This window comes from Macaca thibetana, chromosome 1 (assembly GCF_024542745.1).
Source record: "Macaca thibetana thibetana isolate TM-01 chromosome 1, ASM2454274v1, whole genome shotgun sequence".
NCBI classification, from domain to species: domain Eukaryota; kingdom Metazoa; phylum Chordata; class Mammalia; order Primates; family Cercopithecidae; genus Macaca; species Macaca thibetana.
The window spans coordinates 23350983-23369912 of NC_065578.1; the positions used below are offsets into that span (position 1 = coordinate 23350983).

Sequence of the window (18930 nt, forward strand, 5' to 3'; positions counted from 1 at the left end):
TACTTCTGTATAAGAAAGATGTAGAATAGGTAGTGAAATTTCATTTATTAAAATTTCCTTGGATATAAAGTTCATAAGTGTTGATTTGATCAGAAGAGTTTTTTATTGGTATGATTGACTGAAAGCTGTTAATGCAGTATAAAGTTTTACAATGATTATTAAGCAAAAAAACCAGTGTATTAGAAATGAATATCTGAATGAGAAGAATGAGGCTTTCTTTAAAAATTAATTTCTGTATTCAAGATAAATATTACTGATTGCTAGAATGAGGTAGAGTTTAGCATCCATTCTATTGCAAGTTTTGGTTCCCATAGCTAAAGTGCTAAGAACTTTATTCACATTAGTATAAGTACCTAGAATGGAAGGAGTGTTGGTATAGCAGTATCACTAAATTCTTTTTTTTTTTTCTTTTTTTTTGAGACAGAGTCTCACTCTTGTTGCCCAGGCTGGAGTGCAGTGGCGCGATCTTGGCTCATTGCAACCTCCGCCTCCCAGGTTCAAGTGATTCTCCTGCCTCAGCCTCCCAAGTAGCTAGGATTACAGGTGCCAGCCATCACACCTGGCTAATTTTTGTATTTTTGCTAGAGACGGGGTTTCACCATGTTGGCCAGGCTGGTCCTGAACTCCTGACCTCAAGTGATCCACCCGCCTCGGCCTCCCAAAGTGCTGGGATTACAGGCATGAGCCACCACGCTAGGCTCCAGTATCACTAAATTCTTTAAAGTCTTTCCAAGTTACATGCTAAAAATCACGTTATGATAAACTATTTTCATCAGCTAACAATATGATTAGAGCCACCTTCATTTTTGTTCAAAGCAAAGTACTGGATGCACCTAATTTACAACAAGATTTGTTTTGCTTTCACAATTTCTGTGAAGTTTACCAAAAGGGCTTATCAATTATGCCTGTAACTTTTTTCACCTAAAGACACCTTGTGTTAACCTGATATATCTAGAACGGGTCAGGGAAATTGAAATATTATTTTTACTATACCTTTGCTTATGCTATACTTTAATGCACATATATTTTTACATTTATTATGTAGTATAGTATATAAGTATTTGTACATATATTTCAAGTATAAATGATTTTATTTTATAACAAACTTTGAATATATTTTTGTCAAAGCTTAGAGCAGCAAATTTAGCTCATTCAATCTATGTAACAGATCTGGAATATAACCTAATTAACAAAGCTAGTCCTTATTGTCCAAACATCGGCCAAACCAGACTCTGGCTTAAGAATATTCCAACAAGGGCCAAACTATCCTATTCCAGTGTCATGCCTTAACAGGAATATGGATGACAGAAGGAAGAAAAGTCATTCTTGGAATGGGTGTTACAGCATCTTGATTATCACCAAAGAAACGTGGGAAACAAAATTTCAGAATTCCCCTTGATTTCCTGGTGGTTTTACAACTTGGCAATGTACCAGAGTCAGATTCTAAGGTAAACGAAGGACAAGCCTCTCTTTGATCAAATGGGAAAAAGCTGCTGTGAAGGGTGAAATGAGAAAGCGGAACATAACGAAAAGCTAGCAAAGAACATGGAGGGACATGAAGATAGGTGATCAAGTCCCTTAAAACTGTCAGCATCACCTCGTGGAAGAAAATCTCTGGCCTCAGTCCAAAGAAGATGGCCTTCTAGTCCTTGCAACCCTGATTTCTATTTTATTCATTTTTTTATTTTATGACCTCTAAGGGTTCAAGTGAAATGATTTCTCTTTTAGAAACATAGTCCTAATAACATCACTCAGAGCCTCCCTGTCCTCTCTAAGCCCAGGTCCAGGTCCAATGTCTTGGAATAGGGCTTCTCTGGTTTCTTTCCATCTTCCCTGGACCCCTTTTAAAACTGGATTAAAGGGGGCTCCCTTTAATCAGTTCCCCAATCCCATTTTTCCCTGAGTCTTTTCCCCTTACACCAGCCATCTTTCTCTCCCTCCCTTGCTTGTTCCCACCTCAGGAGCTTCCTATGCGTTGTGGAATGGCTTTCTCCATCCCACCCCTACCACTCCAGGTCTTCAGGCCTCCCTTCAGAAATCATTCTTCAGGGATGCCTTTCTTGACCACCCCCCAATACAAACACTAGGTCAGGTCCCTGTCATGTAGCGTACCCTGTGCCTCTCCTGTGTAGCACTAACCACAATGTGATTACATAGTCAGTTCAATGTATGTTACGTGATGACAAGGACAGGGCATGGCACAAACTAGGCACTGAAGGAACAAATGACTGTAGTGCCATTCTTCCCTTCTCTGTACTTCCTGTGCCCATCTCTAATAGATTGTAATTTTTTTTTTTGAGATGGAGTTCCACTCTTGTTGCCTAGGCTGGAGTGCAATGGCACAATCTCGGCTCACTGCAACCTCCGCCTCCCAGGTTCAAGCGATTCTCCTGCCTCAACCTCCCGAGTAGCTGGGATTACAGGCGTACACCACCACGCCCGGCTAATTTTGTATTTTTAGTAGAGACGGGGTTTCTCTATGTTGGTCAGGCTGGTCTCAAACTCCCAACCTCAAGTGATCTGCCCACCTCAACCTCCCAAAGTGCTGGGATTACAGGTATGAGCCACCACGCCCAGCCAGATTGTAATATTTTAAGTGTCTGTATTCTGTACTAGCCTGGGAGTCACTGGGTCAAGAACCAATTCACCAGCTCCCAACAACAGTTACTATTTATTCAATACCTACCCTGTTCCAGGCCTGTTATAGAGCTTTATATATTACATAGTTTGACATAATAATTATGAGCATGGGCTCTGGTGTCAGACTACCTGGGTTCCCATCCTTCTTCAGCCACTTACTAGCTATCTCTTATCCGCTGTGCCTCAGCTTCCTCACTGAGGAAAATTAGATGATAATAGTACCTGCTTTAAAAGGTTGTTATGAGGATTAAATGAGTTAGTATGTTTGAAGTACGTAGAGTAATACTTGGCACATAGTAAGTGCTTGATAAATGTTAGTTTATCATTATCATTGTTGTCATGATTTCTAATCTTTACAACAAGCCTAGTCTGTCAGTTTCCAAAGGCTGAGCTCTCTCTAGTAAACCCGATCACCTCCCACTGGCATGTGCCTAACACGTAGGAGGTTCTCACGATGCCCTATTGTTTAATGATGTTTGAATCTAACTATGATAGCTAATATTTATTGAAGGTATTTATCGAAGGCTCTGAGAAGCCCCATAGTAAAGAAATCTGTATCCGTAAGCCCTCTGACTTGTGCTAGGAATCATGCTTTGTTACTTCCATGGGTTTATCTTGTTTCATTCTTGCAACTGCCCTGAGGAGTAAGTATCCTTAATAACTCCATTTTACAGTTGAGGAAACAAATGCCCAAAGGTATGTCCAAGTCACAGTGTCATGAAGGACAGAGGCTGGATTCAAGGTGAGGTCTGCCTGACTCTAGAGCCTGACCTCTGAATAACCACACTCCACACACTTATTGTGCTGGAGCAATTCCTCAGGATTATGATGTCCTCTTAGTTTCCACAAAATACTGTACGTTGTAGGTTGCCTTCTGCAGTCCTCTTCAGCCACAAATGTTGGTTGAGGGGGTTGGGTATGCTCTGCCTTAGGCCGGGTGCCATGTGAAGGTTGGAAGAGCAGGCCAGGCCTGTAAAAAAAACTCGGGCTGAAAGTCTGAGAGCCTAAATTTTAGCTGTGGTCCTTCCATACTGCCTTTGCTACATAATATTAAGCCAAGTAGTTCGAGTCTGGTGCCCAGAGTAAATTCCTCCTTTGACATTCCACCTTTTTCTCAGCACTCTCTCAATTATTGCCATTGATTTGTGCTTAGATTAAGTCATGTATTCAGGAAACATAAACTGAGTTCCTTCTATTGATTGGGAAAGAAAAGAGAGACATGGAGACTCCAATTAGATATCATTTCTAAATGAAAGGAAGGCAGAATTCCGTCTACCCATATCAGATGATTAAGTTTTAAAAGGAATTAAGAAATCTGTGACAATAATAGCATAATGGGTGGGGGAGAGAGATGGAACAATATAGGAGCAAAGATTTGTATAACACTAAAATTAAGTTGCTATTAATCTGAACTAGATTGTTACAAATTAAGGTGTTAATTATAATCCTCAGCACAACCATTAAGAAAATAAATATATAGCAAAATAAATGACAAGGGAATTAAAGTGGTACACTAGAAAACATATCTACCACAAAAGAGGGCAGTAATGGAGGAATTGAGGAACAAAAAGAGACTATAGAAAACAAATGGCAAAATGACAGAAGTCCTTTCTTATCACTAATTATTATTAAATGTAAGTGGGTTAAACTCTCCAAGTAAAAGGCAGAGATTGGCAGAATATATATTTTAAAACATTCAAGTATGTGCTACAAAAGATTGTCTTTAAATTCAAAGGCACAAATAGATTGAAAGTAAAAAAGAAGAAGATATTCTATGTAAACAATAACCAAAGGAGAGCTGGAGTGGCTGTACTAATATTAAACAAAATAGACTTGAAGATAAAATTGTTACAAGGTACAAAGAAGGACATTATATTATGATGAAGGGGTAAATTCATCAAGAAGATGTAACAATTGTAAAATATATGCACCTACAGAGCCCCAAAATACATGAAGCAAAAACTGACAGAATCAAAGGAAGAAATAGACAATAATAGCCAAAGACTTGAATAGCGAATACACCACTTTTACTAATGGATAGAATAATTAGGAGATCAGCAAGGAAATAGAAGACTTGAACAACACTGTTAAGCAACTAGAACTGACAGAAATCCATAGAATATTCCACTCAACAAAAGCAAAATACAAATTTTCTGGGATAGAGCACATATTAGGACAGAAAACAAGTCTCATTACATTTAAAAGATTGAAATTATACGAAGTATGTTTTCTGATCACAATGGAATGAAATTAAAAATCAATCACAAAAGGAAATTCACAAAAACAAAGTGGGAAGTTCACAAATATGTATAAATTTAACAACATCCTCCTAAATAACCAACAAGTCAATGAAAAAAATCCAAGGGAAATTGTAGGAACTACCTTGAGACAAGCTGATCCTAAAATCCATATGGAAATCCAGGGGACCCAAAATAGCCAAAACAATCTTGGAGGAAGAAGAATAAAGTTGAAGAACTCACACTTCTGATTTCAAAACTTACTACAAAACTACAGTAGTCAAAACAATATAGTACTGGCATAAAGACAGACAAATAAATCAATGGGATAGAATTCAGAGTCCAGAAATTAACCCATACATCTATGATCAATTGATTTCAACAAAGATGCTAACAAATAGTGCAGGGATAACTGGATAGCCACATGTAAAAGAGTGAATGAAATTGGATTCCCACCTCACACCATGCATAAAAATTAACTCAAAATGGATTGGAGAGCTAAATATAAGAGCTAAAACTATAAAATTCTTAGAAGGAAATAAAGGTGTTCATTTAAATCAGGCAACAGTTTTTGTCCCTTTTAGTTCAGTTCCTTCGTTGCTGCCTTCTTTTGTGTTAAATCCATATATTTTGTAGTGTACCATTTTAATTCCCTTGTCATTTCTTTTACTATGTATTTTGAGTTATCATTTTAGTGATTGTGCTGAGGATGACAATTAACACCTTAACTTATAACAATCTAGTTCAGATTAACACCAACTTAATTTTAGTAGTACATGAAATGTCGCACCTATATAGCTCCATCTCTCTCCCCCACCCATGATGCTATTATTGTCACAAAATATGACACCAAAAGCATAAACAACAAAAGAAAACAATAGATAGGTTAGACTTCATCAAAATTTAAAGCTTTTCTGCATCAAAGGTAGAAGTCTAGGCTCTCTGTGTGCTCTCCGTTGACACCATGGGGAGGAGGACTGGCTCCCTACTTAGCCTTTCCTGATAGTCCCAGCAGGGGAGTTGGGGGGCTGACTTAGTTCATTTGGGCTGCTGTAACAAAATGCCATAAACTGGGTAGCTTATAACAACAGAAATGTATTTCTCACAGTTCTGAAAGCTGGGAAGTCCACGATCAAGGCACCAGCAGATTGGGTGTCTGGTGAGGGCCTGCCATCTCATAGATGGCACCTCCTCCCTGTGTCCTCGCGTGATGGAAGGGGCGAGCAGCCTCTCTTGGGCCTCTTTTTTAAGAACACTAATCCCATTCATGAGGGCTCCTCTGCATGACCTAGTCACTTCCCAAAGACACCACCTCCTAATATCATCCCCTTAGGGGTTAGGACTTCAACATATAAACTTAGGGGATAGCTGGCTCAAACATTCAGACATACAGGTACCTTGTTCCTTGTGGTGTTTGGAGTTTGGAGGTTATTGTCTAAAAGTGTTTTTCTTGCCAAGCTTCCCATCAGCTTGTCCTTTGGTAGTGAGAGGAGGCTTTTCTTGCGGCTTTTGTTTTCCCTGCTCCGCCCCTGTTGGTATTTCCAGAGTGCTGGCTGCTTCATCTACAAGTTTGGGATGTATGAGGCAAAAAGAATAGAGAATACTCAAGAAGCTCACCATATGCCATTCTTTTCTAGCTTGTCTGCCTTCTTCTCTCTGCCTTCAGAATTGTCTTTTTTTTTTTTTTTTTTTTTTTTTTTGAGACAGAGTTTCGCTGTTGTCACCCAGGCTGGAGTGTAATGGCACGATCTCGGCTCACTGTAACCTCCGCCTCCTGGGTTCAAGTGATTCTCCTGCCTCAGCCTCCTGAGTAGCTGGGATTATAGGCACCCACCACCACACCCAGATAATTTTTGTGGTTTTTTTTTTTAGTAGAGATGGAGTTTCACCAAGTTGGCCAGACTGGTCTGGAACTCCTGACCTCAGGTGATCCACCCGCCTCGGCCTCCCAAAGTGCTGGGATTACAGGCGTGAGCCACCATGCCTGGCCTTATGTTTGTCTTATATGTGATGACCAGGGTTTTAGTTGTACATAGCAGGAAGAATAGGGAAAAGTGCATCTACTCTATCTTACCAGAAGCAGATGTTCTATAATTGACTTTTTAAATGGAAAGTTATAAGCTAATTTTTTTGTGTGCAAGGAGCATTAAAATATTGAAACTAAGAGTCATTATATTTGTAAATATAATTTGTTAGATTTATAATAATTAGTTCTGTGGTAAGGTTTTATTTCAAAAAACTAAATTTGAATAACATATTTCTTTTTACAAAAGAAAAGCAGATTGCCTTTTTTGTCCACCAAAGCCATGCCTCTAAGAAAGGGGAAGAAAAAACCTCACTCATGTTTATGAGAAGTTGGACTAATAATAAATATGTCCCAAACTGCTTTTCCCCAAAGTGTTGATTCTGTTGAGCTTTTTAGTTGCAAGTAACAGAAACAAGTTCTTAAGCAAGAGACCGGACTGTTCCTGGCTTCAGGAAGGTCCAGAGCAAGGATGGCTCCAGGGTCCTGAGGAGCAGCAACTAATGATTTGTTCGGGCCTCACCTTGGGCTGAAGGGAGCCAGCCTTTCTTCAGCCTTTGTGTTTCTCAGTCCAAGATCTGGATCCCAGAGAAAGAGATTCTGGCCTGCCTGGCTTGGGTCACACTTGGGCCATGGTGTCTAGGGAAGATGGAGCACTGGGAATGACAGTTCCAATAAGACTGTGTCCAATGGGGAGGGGGTGGAGAAGAGTCCTCCCCAGCAAAATCAGGGTGCCCTTTATCAGAAGAAAAGGAAAGGATTAAAATGTTAGTCAAGTGAGAGTCATAGATACTTACTCCAGACACCCATGGCTGGATTCCAAGTTAAGAGTTCTAGAGCCAAATGAGTTTGAGAACCTGAGTGAGACAAGGAGAAACTCCTCTGAGAGCCTCTAACATGCTCTGGGGGCCTCCCAGCAGTGGGTAGAGGATGCATTGCCTTTAACTACATGGTGCTTTGCTTGCCTTGGAACCCCATTAGCATCTCTGGGAACTCGGCTGGGGAAACCCTGGCTGGGCAGGTCTCCAGCAAGCCTTTTAGCTCTGAGATCCTGTGATCCTACAGGAAGGACGTGTTCCACCTGCAGGTGGCTTTATTCCATCTTGCTGCTCATCAGATGAGTCAGAATCAGTTCCCAGCTCTGACCTTTTCCACGTGGGGGACACATCTCAGATGTGGTGAGGTCATGATGGCAGAGCTGGGACTAGACTGGAGTCCCCTGGCTTCACGTTTTTCCCTTCTGTGGCAGCCCTGAGCCTTGTTGGGAGAGAAGTTCAGGACAACTGTCCATGGTGATTTCAATTGTGGGCCTCCCTCTCAGTCCTCCTGCCCTCGCCTGTCCCTGGCCAACTGCCCCTTCTCAGGGAAGACCTGCCCTCAGCTCTCTAAGCCCCGCGATCTAGGAGAGGGAAGCTTCGAGGGAGGATTGACTTCACTATTACTGCTGACTCTGTCCTGAGGAGGAAGCCTTGGCCAGCTCTGGCCACTGCGGGGTAGCTTGCTAGTTATCTGTCTTTCCAGATGGACTGAACATATGACAGGGAGGACTGTTTGTCTTGTTAACTGCCGATTCCCTAAGGCCTGTCCCATGCCTTGAAGAATGGGCAGGATTTCACCAGGGAGGGGAGCCAGCTGGGGTTGGGAAGAGAACATGCTGGGAAGGAGGATGCAGCAATGGCCAGCATAGAGCATTCCTTGGTGTCCAGTGGTGGAATAAGGCTGAAGGGTGTACTGGGGACTCACTATAGTGTGGTTTAAATGCTAGTACACTTTGGCCCAGCAATTCCACTTATAAGAATTTGTCCCAAGGGACTAATCCAGACAAATGCACAAAAATGTGTGCACTAGGCTCTTCAATCACAGCATTGTTTTTTAAAAAGGAAACATAATAGACACGGGGGACTCCAAAACGGGGAAGGGTTGGGGTGAGGGCGAGAGTTGAAAAATTACCGATTGGGTACTGTGTTCGCTTATTTGGGTGATGGGTTCACTAGAAACTCAAACCTCAGCATTACACAATATACCCATGTAACACACCTGCATATGTACCCCCTGAGTCTACAGTAAAATTAAATGAAAAATTAATAATAAAGGAAACAACCTAAATATCCAGTAATAGCAAAGCTATGATATAAAACATGACACATCCAAAAATAATGAGTTATTTGACATTTAATAAAAATGACAAATTAGGTATGCCTGACAGGGAAATGTGTTCATAATATGCTAAATAAAAAAACAGATTATAAAACAGATGGTAATCTTATTTTTATAAAGTACATTAACATTTCCATTGATATGTAAATTTATGGACAGGAAAATGTTTGCAGGAATAAGAACCAAAATGTTTATAGTCATTATCTCTGGGTTATAGAATTAAAGGTGACTTTTCTATTATGGTTTTGGTGTTATTGTTATTTTTATTTTTCATTTTTTTCTCATGCTACCTTGTCTAATTTATTATTATCTATATGTATTTCCTAATTACTCTACAATGAATATGTGTTTGGTACTCATTTTATAAAGTAAAAAATTCCATGCCAGGAAGTCTGAACCTAACTCATAGGTGATGTAAATTAACTTTTTATAAATTGAATAATTGAAAATGCCCTAAGCAAGTGAGCCAGTTAAAAGAGTTTCATTGAAATCCCTCTGGGAAATTGAAGACTCTGTTGACAAGATAGCAAAAAGTATTCTCTGGCCTGTATTTCTCTTGTAAATTCTGATTTTGGAATGTTGCTTTTCTGCACAAGTTGATGGCAAGTTAATACTTTTATTTTTTTTTTGAGACGGAGTCTAGCTCTGTCACCCAGGCTGGAGTGCAGTGGCGCATCTCGGCTCACTGCAAGCTCTCCTGGGTTCACGCCATTCTCTTGCCTCAGCCCCCCGAGTAGCTGGGACTACAGGCACCCGCCACCACGCCCGGCTAATTTTTTGTATTTTTAGTAGAGACGGGGTTTCACCGTGTTAGCCAGGATGGTCTCGATCTCCTGACCTCGTGATCCACCTGCCTTGGCCTCCCAAAGTGCTGGGATTACAGATGTGAGCCACCGTGTCCGGCCGGCAAGTTAATACTTTAAAGGGAATAGCACAGCAGGTTTCGACCTTGTCAGGTCAGTGTGATTGGGCCACCAAAGTATCCAATTCGGGACAGCGTTTTATAAACTAGCAAAGCAGCCAGATTAACCTGGAGTAGTAAAATTCCAGTTGTGGGTCTGGAATGTGGCTTTGTCACTGATACTGTTTTTCTGGTTTTGTTTTGGGGCAGCAAATGGTTGAGTGTCAAAAGTGTCCTGGGGCCCCCTGGCTTGTGCCCAAATCATGTCTACTCCTGTGAACTTTCCTTACAGGAAAACCTGATCGGCGCCCTCTTGGCGATCTTTGGGCACCTTGTGGTCAGCATTGCACTTAACCTCCAGGTAAGTTTCAGTCACCAGCACTGTCTGGGGGCAGAGACACAGCAGATAAGTCAGGGTGTCTTATCCAGGTCCAGCTGCCTCCTTTCTGCAGGGCCTTGCCTACTCTATCCCTGGGCTGCACCTGGGACAATACCTTGTGGGCCGTTCCAGGATTTCTCTTGATTTGGTGGCCCCACTCCATCCTGCCCTCACTCTCCTAGCCAGGTCCTCACCATCTCTCCTTGGGCTTTGCAGTGACCTCCTGCTAGCTTCCCTGGCTCTGGTATCATCCTCTCTTTGCCTTGCCACATAGCTGCTGGAATTACCATAGTTTTGTCACACTCAACTCGAATTACAGCATTGTTCATTACTTACAAGCCTCTGGGATGCCCTGTATAGCTGCTGGGGACCCCCCTACTGACCTCCAGGTCCCCTTGGCCTGTCTGAGTTCACAAGCAGCTGTGGTGTGGAGCAAGTTGATAGCTAATGAGCTTCTCATGGGGGCACCAGGGAGCTGGTGCTACTGGCATGCAGGCACAACTGGGGTTTGCACTGGGGGAGTGGGACAGTTAATGCCCCTGGAGGCTGCCTTCTGCCAGGAGGGGTGGGAGGCAGGGAATAAAAGGCCCAGGCTCTTATCCTCTGCTAGGATGATTCTAAGGTGAGATTCACAGGGTTTTTCAGAGGGTCCCCTGTGGGACTGAGCCCCAGTTGCCCACGGGACTAATTCGCTCATGAACCACCTTTCATCTCCGTTCCCTGCCTCACTTTCCCCCTCCCTTACTTGAGCTCCCTGGAATCATCTCATACAGACTACCTGCTCCCACGTTCTTGTCTCAGGGACTGCTTCTGGGAAACCCAAATAAGACTTGATACCTGCTAACAGGATGAATCCCACAGCACACTGGCCGGCTTCTGCCTGCAGTGGGCTGCTCTCCCTGGCCCTGGAGCAGGCAGGAGACTGTGATCCCTGTGGGCACACGCATGGGATCACACCTGTACCCTATGCATCTCAGCTCTGGGGTGTGTATGTTTCCATGTGTCGCTGAGACCATGTGGTCTCTTAGCTACTTGAATGATTCATTCGCTTCTTTCTCCAGGGCAGCATCTCTGGTTATTTATCTGCCTCTGGGCAGCCCACATCATGATCCTCCCCAAATGGCAGACTTGGTCCTTTAAGTCAATGTGACTTTCTAGCCTGTTAGTTACCACCTCAGTTTCCATGTCACAGGTTCACATTTCTCCAAAAAAGAATATTGATCATACTTGAGCCACGTAACCACCCCAGGGAGAGCAAGGTCCACTGATACCCACACAACTGCCCAGTGAGAGCTGCTGCCATGTAGACAGGAAGGAGTGTGCCGTACACTTGGGCATCCAAACATGAGGAATCCTGGAAACTGCAGAGAAAGGGAGGAGGTCGACCCAAGGGCCAGGCCACGGGGGATCCTTAGACTGTGGCTCCCACCCTGAGACTGCACATTGCCTGTGACGTGCATTAGAAATGCCTGTTCTCAGGCTTACCCACACCTCTCTGGGACTGACTCAGGATGAGGCCCAGGCGGGTATTTTGTCAGAGCTTCCCAGGGGCCTATAAGGATTCCCAGCCTGTTGGAGTACTACTGTCCTAGAATAACCGTCTAGTATTTAGATCCCTACTGTTTTACTCTTCTGTGAGTCAGCACTCCACAAGAACCTGACAAGTCTTCCCAATTTATTTTCAAGTCAGGGGTAGATTTAGGGTAACTACATCATAGCATTTTTTCCCCCAAACATATGAGCAAATTACATTATTTCTTGGGTTTCTAGAAGTACTGCCACATCCGCCTGGCAGGCTGCAAGGATCCCCGGGCCTATTTCAAGACCAAGACATGGTGGCTGGGCCTGTTCCTGATGCTTCTGGGTGAGCTGGGTGTGTTCGCCTCCTACGCTTTCGCACCGCTGTCACTCATCGTGCCCCTCAGCGCAGTCTCCATGATAGGTAAGACCAGGGCTGCCCCACCCTCCCCTGGGGTGCTTCCAGCTGTGTGACCAGAGTGCCACTGCCAGGATCAAAGGTGTCCATTGAACAAACCAGCTTTAGCTTGGATAGTAATAACCTAATACAAAGGACTTCAGACACACCAGGCCCTGTAAGTGCTTACAGATATTAATTCTGCTAATCTTCCAGCCACCTGTTGAGGAAGGTGGTGTTGTTATCCCCATTTAACAGATGAGGAAACTAAGGCACAGGGTAATGAAATTACTTTCCCCAAATGACACTAGTGAGTAACAGGGCTGGGATATGAACTGGGCTGTGTGGCTCCAGGATCTGTTTAAGATTCAGAAAGTTTATTAGGATTGCTTTTTATTTCTAAAAGAAGAAGGAAGATAAACCTTAACCCCTGTATCTTTTCACCGTCAAGATACATTAAGTTTGTCACTGGGTGCAGTGGCTTGTACCTATAATCCCAGCTACTTGGGAGGCTGAAGTGTGAGGATCACTTGAGGCCAGGAGTTTGAGACCAGCTGGGGCAACATGGAGAGACCCCATCTCTACAAAAAAAAAAAAAAAAAGAAAGAAAGAAAAACAATTAGCTGGGCGTGGTGGTGTGCACCTGTGGCCCTAGCTACTTGGGAAACAGAAACAGGAGGATCTCTTAAGTCTAGAGTTTGAGGCTGCAGTGAGCTTTGATTGCACAAACACAAATTAAGCTTTTGTAGGGTTTGGGGCCAGGCCAGGCTGGTCTCAAATTCTTGAGCTCAAACTATCTGCCTGCCTTTCCTCCCAAAGTGCTGGTACTACAATCGTAAGCCACTGCACCTGGCCATTAACTTTCTCATCTGCCGGCTTTCTATGATTTCCATAATCACTGAACCAGTGTATCAGAACTTTTGAACCAACTAAAAGACAAGGGAGCTTTAATGTTCATGAGAACACAAGCAAAACAAAATTAGAAAAAAAAGAATTTCTTCTTAAAGAAAAGATGTTAGTAGATTAGTGAACAATAGCTTTTTTGTATGCATAGCAGCCAGGACAATGAACTTGCTTTGAAATATTTCTTTCTATTTTACTGGCAAGCACTACTCTGCCCAGATGCTCTCCTCTGCTCTTAAAGGGGAAAGTCATATTTTGGGTCTTATTCCTCCTTGAGTTAAGAGGTTCTCTTCTATACAAGGGATGGCAGATGCATGGTAACTATGTGCCCCTCCCTTCCTGTGCTCAAGGCAGAGATCATTAATCAATCATGGCACTCCCTCCCAGAGAGCAGAGATGGGGCCTCAGAATTCTCAGTGTTTCCAACAGTCACTACCAATCACCAGGAGTTGGCAAAGGAGCAGAAACCTATTTACTTTCCCTGATCCTGTCATAAGGCCCTGTTTTTTCTAACCAGGGTTGGTGAACTGACAGCTTACAAAGTCAATGAGGTCCTCAGACATGGCATGTGTTTTTTCCCACACAGTATTTTTTTAATGTAATTTGAATGTCTTTAGCTGAGGCAAGTAGTTTGCCAGAGTCTCAGCCTGTCCCTATTGTCTTACTTCCGGACCATTTTCTGTGTTTCTGTTATGTTACTCCCCAGCCCCTCTATGTGATCATACCTGTAGCCTTATCACTCTGCTCTGCCCACTGCAGGTATCTCCAGAGGGCTCCCAAACCTTTTTCCCAATGAGAAATAAGTATCTAAGTGACTGGTGCTTTAAATATTAGTCTTTGAATTTTAATAAGGTTCAAATAACCAAATTCTTTTATTTTTTTAAAGAGGCCAAGTTATAATGATAAAACTTCAGATATCAGCCACTGGGAATTAAGGGGCCCTAGAGCTTCTGAAGTCATCCAGTGAGGAGTAATATTAAAAATAATAATGATTATCACTTATTGGATATCTATGACTTAACCATCACTGCTCCAGGTACTTTTAGTAATAATACTAGCTTAGTTATTGAGATTGACTGTGTGCCAAATGACTTACATATATCATTGAATTACCCCTATCATTCAGAAAAGTAATTTTCAATGGTATGCTGGTAAACCACCTCTCAGAGAGACAAAGGAGAAGAAAAAGAAGAGGAGAGGGAGAGATGGAGAAAAGGGATGGAAAGGTGGAAAGGAGAAAAGGAAGACCTGATTTGTAGCACTTGCCAGTTTATATGGTATAGACATTATTACTCCTACTGTGGCTGATTTCAAACTGCGGATGGTTTTCTGAATGTTTAACAAAATATTTAACATTCTATGAGCTGGTGCCAGCTGGATCTAACACCATATTTCATAGATTAGAGAACTGAGACTCAGGTGAAGTGACATATCCAAGGACACAGAGCCGGAAGAGGCAGAACTAGGGTAGTGAGTGATCCAGGTCTGTTCACAGTGACTGCCAGCCCTATTCTTTTGGGCAGTCCCAAGGGTGTTTGAGTACATCTGTGAACATGGAAGAACCAGGAAGAGGAAAGAGCCGGGGAAATGTCAGAGGTGGGTGTTACGGTAGAAGAAGTAAGAGCCTCCTGCAGTCCTGGGTTCAAGTCTTGCCTTCACCTACCACCTTCATGATCTTGAGTGGGCCCTTTACCTCTCTCAGCTTCAGTGTCCCCATTTGTCAAACAGGAATAATGAGAGTACCCACCCCCAAGGGTGAACATGCCAGAAATAACTTGTGTAAATCGCCTGTCACACAGCAGGTACTCAATGCTTCTGGCCTTGTAGGAAATCCTCAGGAAGGAAGGCTCCTCTCTGAGCCTCCCTTTCCTAGATGGAATCACACAGGAACCAAGCTCTTGGCAGTGTGAGTGACAGGTTAGGAAGTACCAAGTTCCAGTGCAAAGGAGCCACCCAGAGGGCCTGGGCGAAGGGATGCCCTTTCACTGACGGCAGCCTCAATTCCCTTTTCATTGTGCTTCATTTTTCAGCTAGTGCCATCATAGGAATCATATTCATCAAGGAAAAGTGGAAACCGAAAGACTTTCTGAGTAAGTTCAGGGATTTGAACTGTGTCCTTAATTTTATATGAATGCTTTTTTTTTAAATTGTAAAACCAGTTCACTCTAATTCAGAGATTATCTGCCTTCTGCTGTCCTCTGTGGTTCTATGTTCTGCCCTCAACAGGCTCCTGAAAGCTGGAGTTTTTAATCAGGGGTTCTCAAGCCTGGAAACACATCAGAATCATCGGTGAAGCTTTTGAAAATGGACTTTTATCCACCCCATTGGATCAATTTTCAGCATCTATTATTGGGGTTTTAAGAGGCCCAATAAAAGAAACCCTGTCTCCCTGACCAAGTTCTAAAGCAATGGGAGTCAAACACAGGCGATCAGAAGTCATGCTTTACTCCTAATATAAGCTAGATTAGGGCATTTTAGGTGAGCTAGATTAAAGCATGCAGCTGCTTAGGTGAGCAGCCAAGGGAATGTCCTTGCACTCTCCCCACAGGACCCTCCAGCTCCCAGTCAGACCTTGGGTGGGTCCCCCCAAGAAACACTTGGGTTTACAGAGTGGAGACACTTAGCAAGAATTATTGCTTCACATAGTTTGGGCCAGAGAAGGAAGAAAAAAGATCAAAGCCCCAGTGTTTAATTTTTAAGTAGATTAGCTCCATCCAAGTTGAGAAATGTAGACCAACGGGGCAAGAGGCAGAAGTGTCACTTTAATGGAGGTCTCTCCACATGGAAACCCAAGGAGTTGGGAAGAAGCGTTCCCCCCAAAACACCTACTGAGTGCCATGTTGTGTTATAGGTGCTGGGGACACAGCAGTAGGATAGATGGGGCTTCTGCCCACAGAGATTATGGTCGTATGTGTGTGTGTGTGTGTTGGGGGAGGGAAGAGATAACAATAAACAAGTAACTAAATGAAATAATTTTAGGTCATAGTGAGTTTTTCAGAGAAAATTGAATGCTTTTGGGGCCTGGGGAGATGGGAACACTTTTCTAGACTGATCAGGGTCAGACTCTCTGAGGAGGTGATTTTCCCCCCAGTTTTTATTTTAATTTCAGGGGCACATGTGCAGGATGTGCAGGTTTGTTACATAGGGCAACGTGTGCCATGGTGGTTTGCTGCACAGATCATCCCATCACCTAGGTATTAAGGCCAGCATCCATTAGATATTCTTCCTAATGGTCTCCCTCCCCCAAACCCCCACCCTCCAACAGGCCCCAGTGTGTGTTGGTCCCCGACCACGTGTCCATATGTTCTCATCATTCAGCTCCCACTTACAAGTGAGGACACGCAGTATTTGGTTTTCCATTCTGCATTAGTTTGCTGAGAATAATGGCTTCCAGCTCCATCCATGTCCCTGCAAAGGATATGATATTGTTCTTTTTTTTTGGCTGCATAGTACTCCATGGTGTATATTACCATATTTTCTTTATCCAGTCTGTCATTGATAGGCATTTAGGTTGATTCTGTGTCTTTGCTATTGTGAATGTGCTGCAGTGAACATATGTGCACATGTATCTTTATAATAGAACAATTTATATTCCTTTGGGTATATACCCAGTAATGGGATTGCTGGGTCAAATGGTATTTCTGCCTCTAGGACTTTGAGGAATCACCACACTGTTTTCCACAATCATTGAACTAATTTACACAAGGAGATGATTTTTAAGCCCAGATCCAGTTAATGCTAAGGCGATTTCCATCCCCAGGTCTGTGGGCAGGGTTTTCCACATACTGGGAGCCACAGGTGCAAGGATCTGAGGCAGGAACAAGCTTGGTTTGTCCAGTCTCAGTAAGGCTGTGTAGCCAGAGGGTAATGAATAAAGTGAGAGTGAGATCAGGGAGACGTGGAGGACTGGCTGATGTGTAGACCTTATGTGCCATACTGAGGAATTGAGGAGTGAGGTGATGGTGGCCCAAGCTCTGTACTCAGAGATTCCGAGCTCTGGGCTGGGGCCGGGGCATTGGCATTCTTACAGAGCTCACCAGGGTGAAGTGTATACTGATGTCTGCAAGTTGCTTTGAAATGCTTCAAAAATAAGATGGATTAATGCATGGATACAGAGATGGATAGATATGTGAGAAAACAAGTATGAAAGGTCAATTTAGAATCTAGCTGTTGGGACTATGGGTACTCATTATACAACTCTTTGAACTTTAATGTACGTCTGAAAAATTTTAAAACAGAACTTCAGGGAGAGAAAATTTCCAAGATGTTGTGGATATACAGCCAGGTTTGGGGACCACTCTGCATCACTGATATAGAATAAGATCAAGGTGGGACCAAGAGGCCCAAAAAGAAAAGAATTTTACTCTGAAAAAAAAAAAGCAGAACTTTGCCAAAAGAAAAAAGTAGAGACTTTGGAGCTACTGCCAAGAAGACCAAACGACAGACTGAATTTCAGTAGTCTTAATGATGGGGCGGGGGGTTAGCGCTGGTTCTAAGACCAGTATAGAAGTTTGCATCCCTTTGGGAATACTCTAGGTAGTCCTAGGATGAGAGCCATGCTAGTGCAAGCAGTACGCTATGTGACTTGGAAAAAGAAGGCCCCTCTGGGTATTCGTAGTTTTGTAGGCACAAGCCTTGATGAGCAGAGCATGGGCTGGATTTCAGCCCATCTCACCCATTCAGCCAGGTGCCCTTGTGCAGTAAGCAACCTGCACAGCTGAACATGGCTGTCTTACCTGGAGTTCCATTACATTCAGCAAACATTCACTCAGTGCTAGACCTGTGTTGGACACTGCAGGTGTAGAGATGAGTAAGACCCATCCCTGCCCGAAGAAAACTTTAGATAACAGACTTACTTTGTTGAGCTTAACTGTGGCTTATTCATTCATTGAACCATTGAACAACCGTTTTTTGAACACCTCCTACATTTACGAGGCCTAGTACTAAGAATAAAGATAAAAGACGTTTAACATAGAATCACATTTTCTCTAGACAGTGGGATGAAATAGGCAAAGTTAGTTCTATCCCAGAAAAGTCCAGAGGCCTGTGGTCACCATAAGTGTGGCTTAGAACTGTCAGCTGTTTTTTGGCTGCCTGGGGCTGGGCTGGACCTTGGAGGCTTTTCACCAACCTTACAGAGTTCAATAGGAGTGTGACAAGACTCCAGGGAAGAGACAAGAGCCATGCCACCTGGACCACTAACAGTCTCTGACAGGTCTGTGGAGTAGAATATTGATAGTAGTTATATAGTTATTATATAGTTCCCTTGACATTAGGTTACATAACCAGTTGGGAAAGGATGAGGTAATTTTTAAAAGGTACATGTTGAACTCTGAAGGTTGGCCTTTATGTTTTGTTTTATTTGTTTTTTTGGTTTATTTGCCCATAAAGTGATTTTAGTTTTAAAATGTTACCTATAAAATGTGCATTAAAATCACAGTGCAATACTATCATGGCTAAAATGAAGAAGACAAAATGTAAGTGTTGACAAGAATGTAACTAGAACTCTCTTGCTCTACTGGTGGGAGTGTAAATTGTGACAACCACTTGGGAAAAACATTTGACACTAACTACCAAATTGAACATCCACATATCCTATGGAGGAATTCTACCCCTCATTTTATACTCAACAGAAATGCATACATGTGTTTCTCAAATGACGTGTGCGAGAATGTTCACAGCAACATAATTTTTTATAACTCCAGGCTGGAGACTCCTCAAATGCCCCCCAGCAGTAGAATGGATAAATTGTGTTGTATTTACACAGTGGATCAC

General features: G+C 42.8%; 1 protein-coding gene across 5 annotated transcripts in view; it reads left to right on the plus strand.

Moving 5' to 3' along the window:
* The window catches only part of NIPAL3 (NIPA like domain containing 3), a 54973-nt gene that overhangs the window by 14123 nt on the left and 21920 nt on the right, over positions 1-18930 (plus strand). For 4 of the 5 annotated variants that reach the window (XM_050791874.1, XM_050791843.1, XM_050791845.1 and 1 more), the window contains exons 2-4: positions 10251-10319; positions 12108-12279; positions 15186-15245. In XM_050791874.1, coding sequence (XP_050647831.1) covers positions 10251-10319; positions 12108-12279; positions 15186-15245 — 301 coding nt within the window. Of the gene's footprint in view, positions 1-7085; positions 10014-10250; positions 10320-12107; positions 12280-15185; positions 15246-18930 lie in introns of those variants that run through there. The other variant, XM_050791864.1, reaches the window with a different exon arrangement.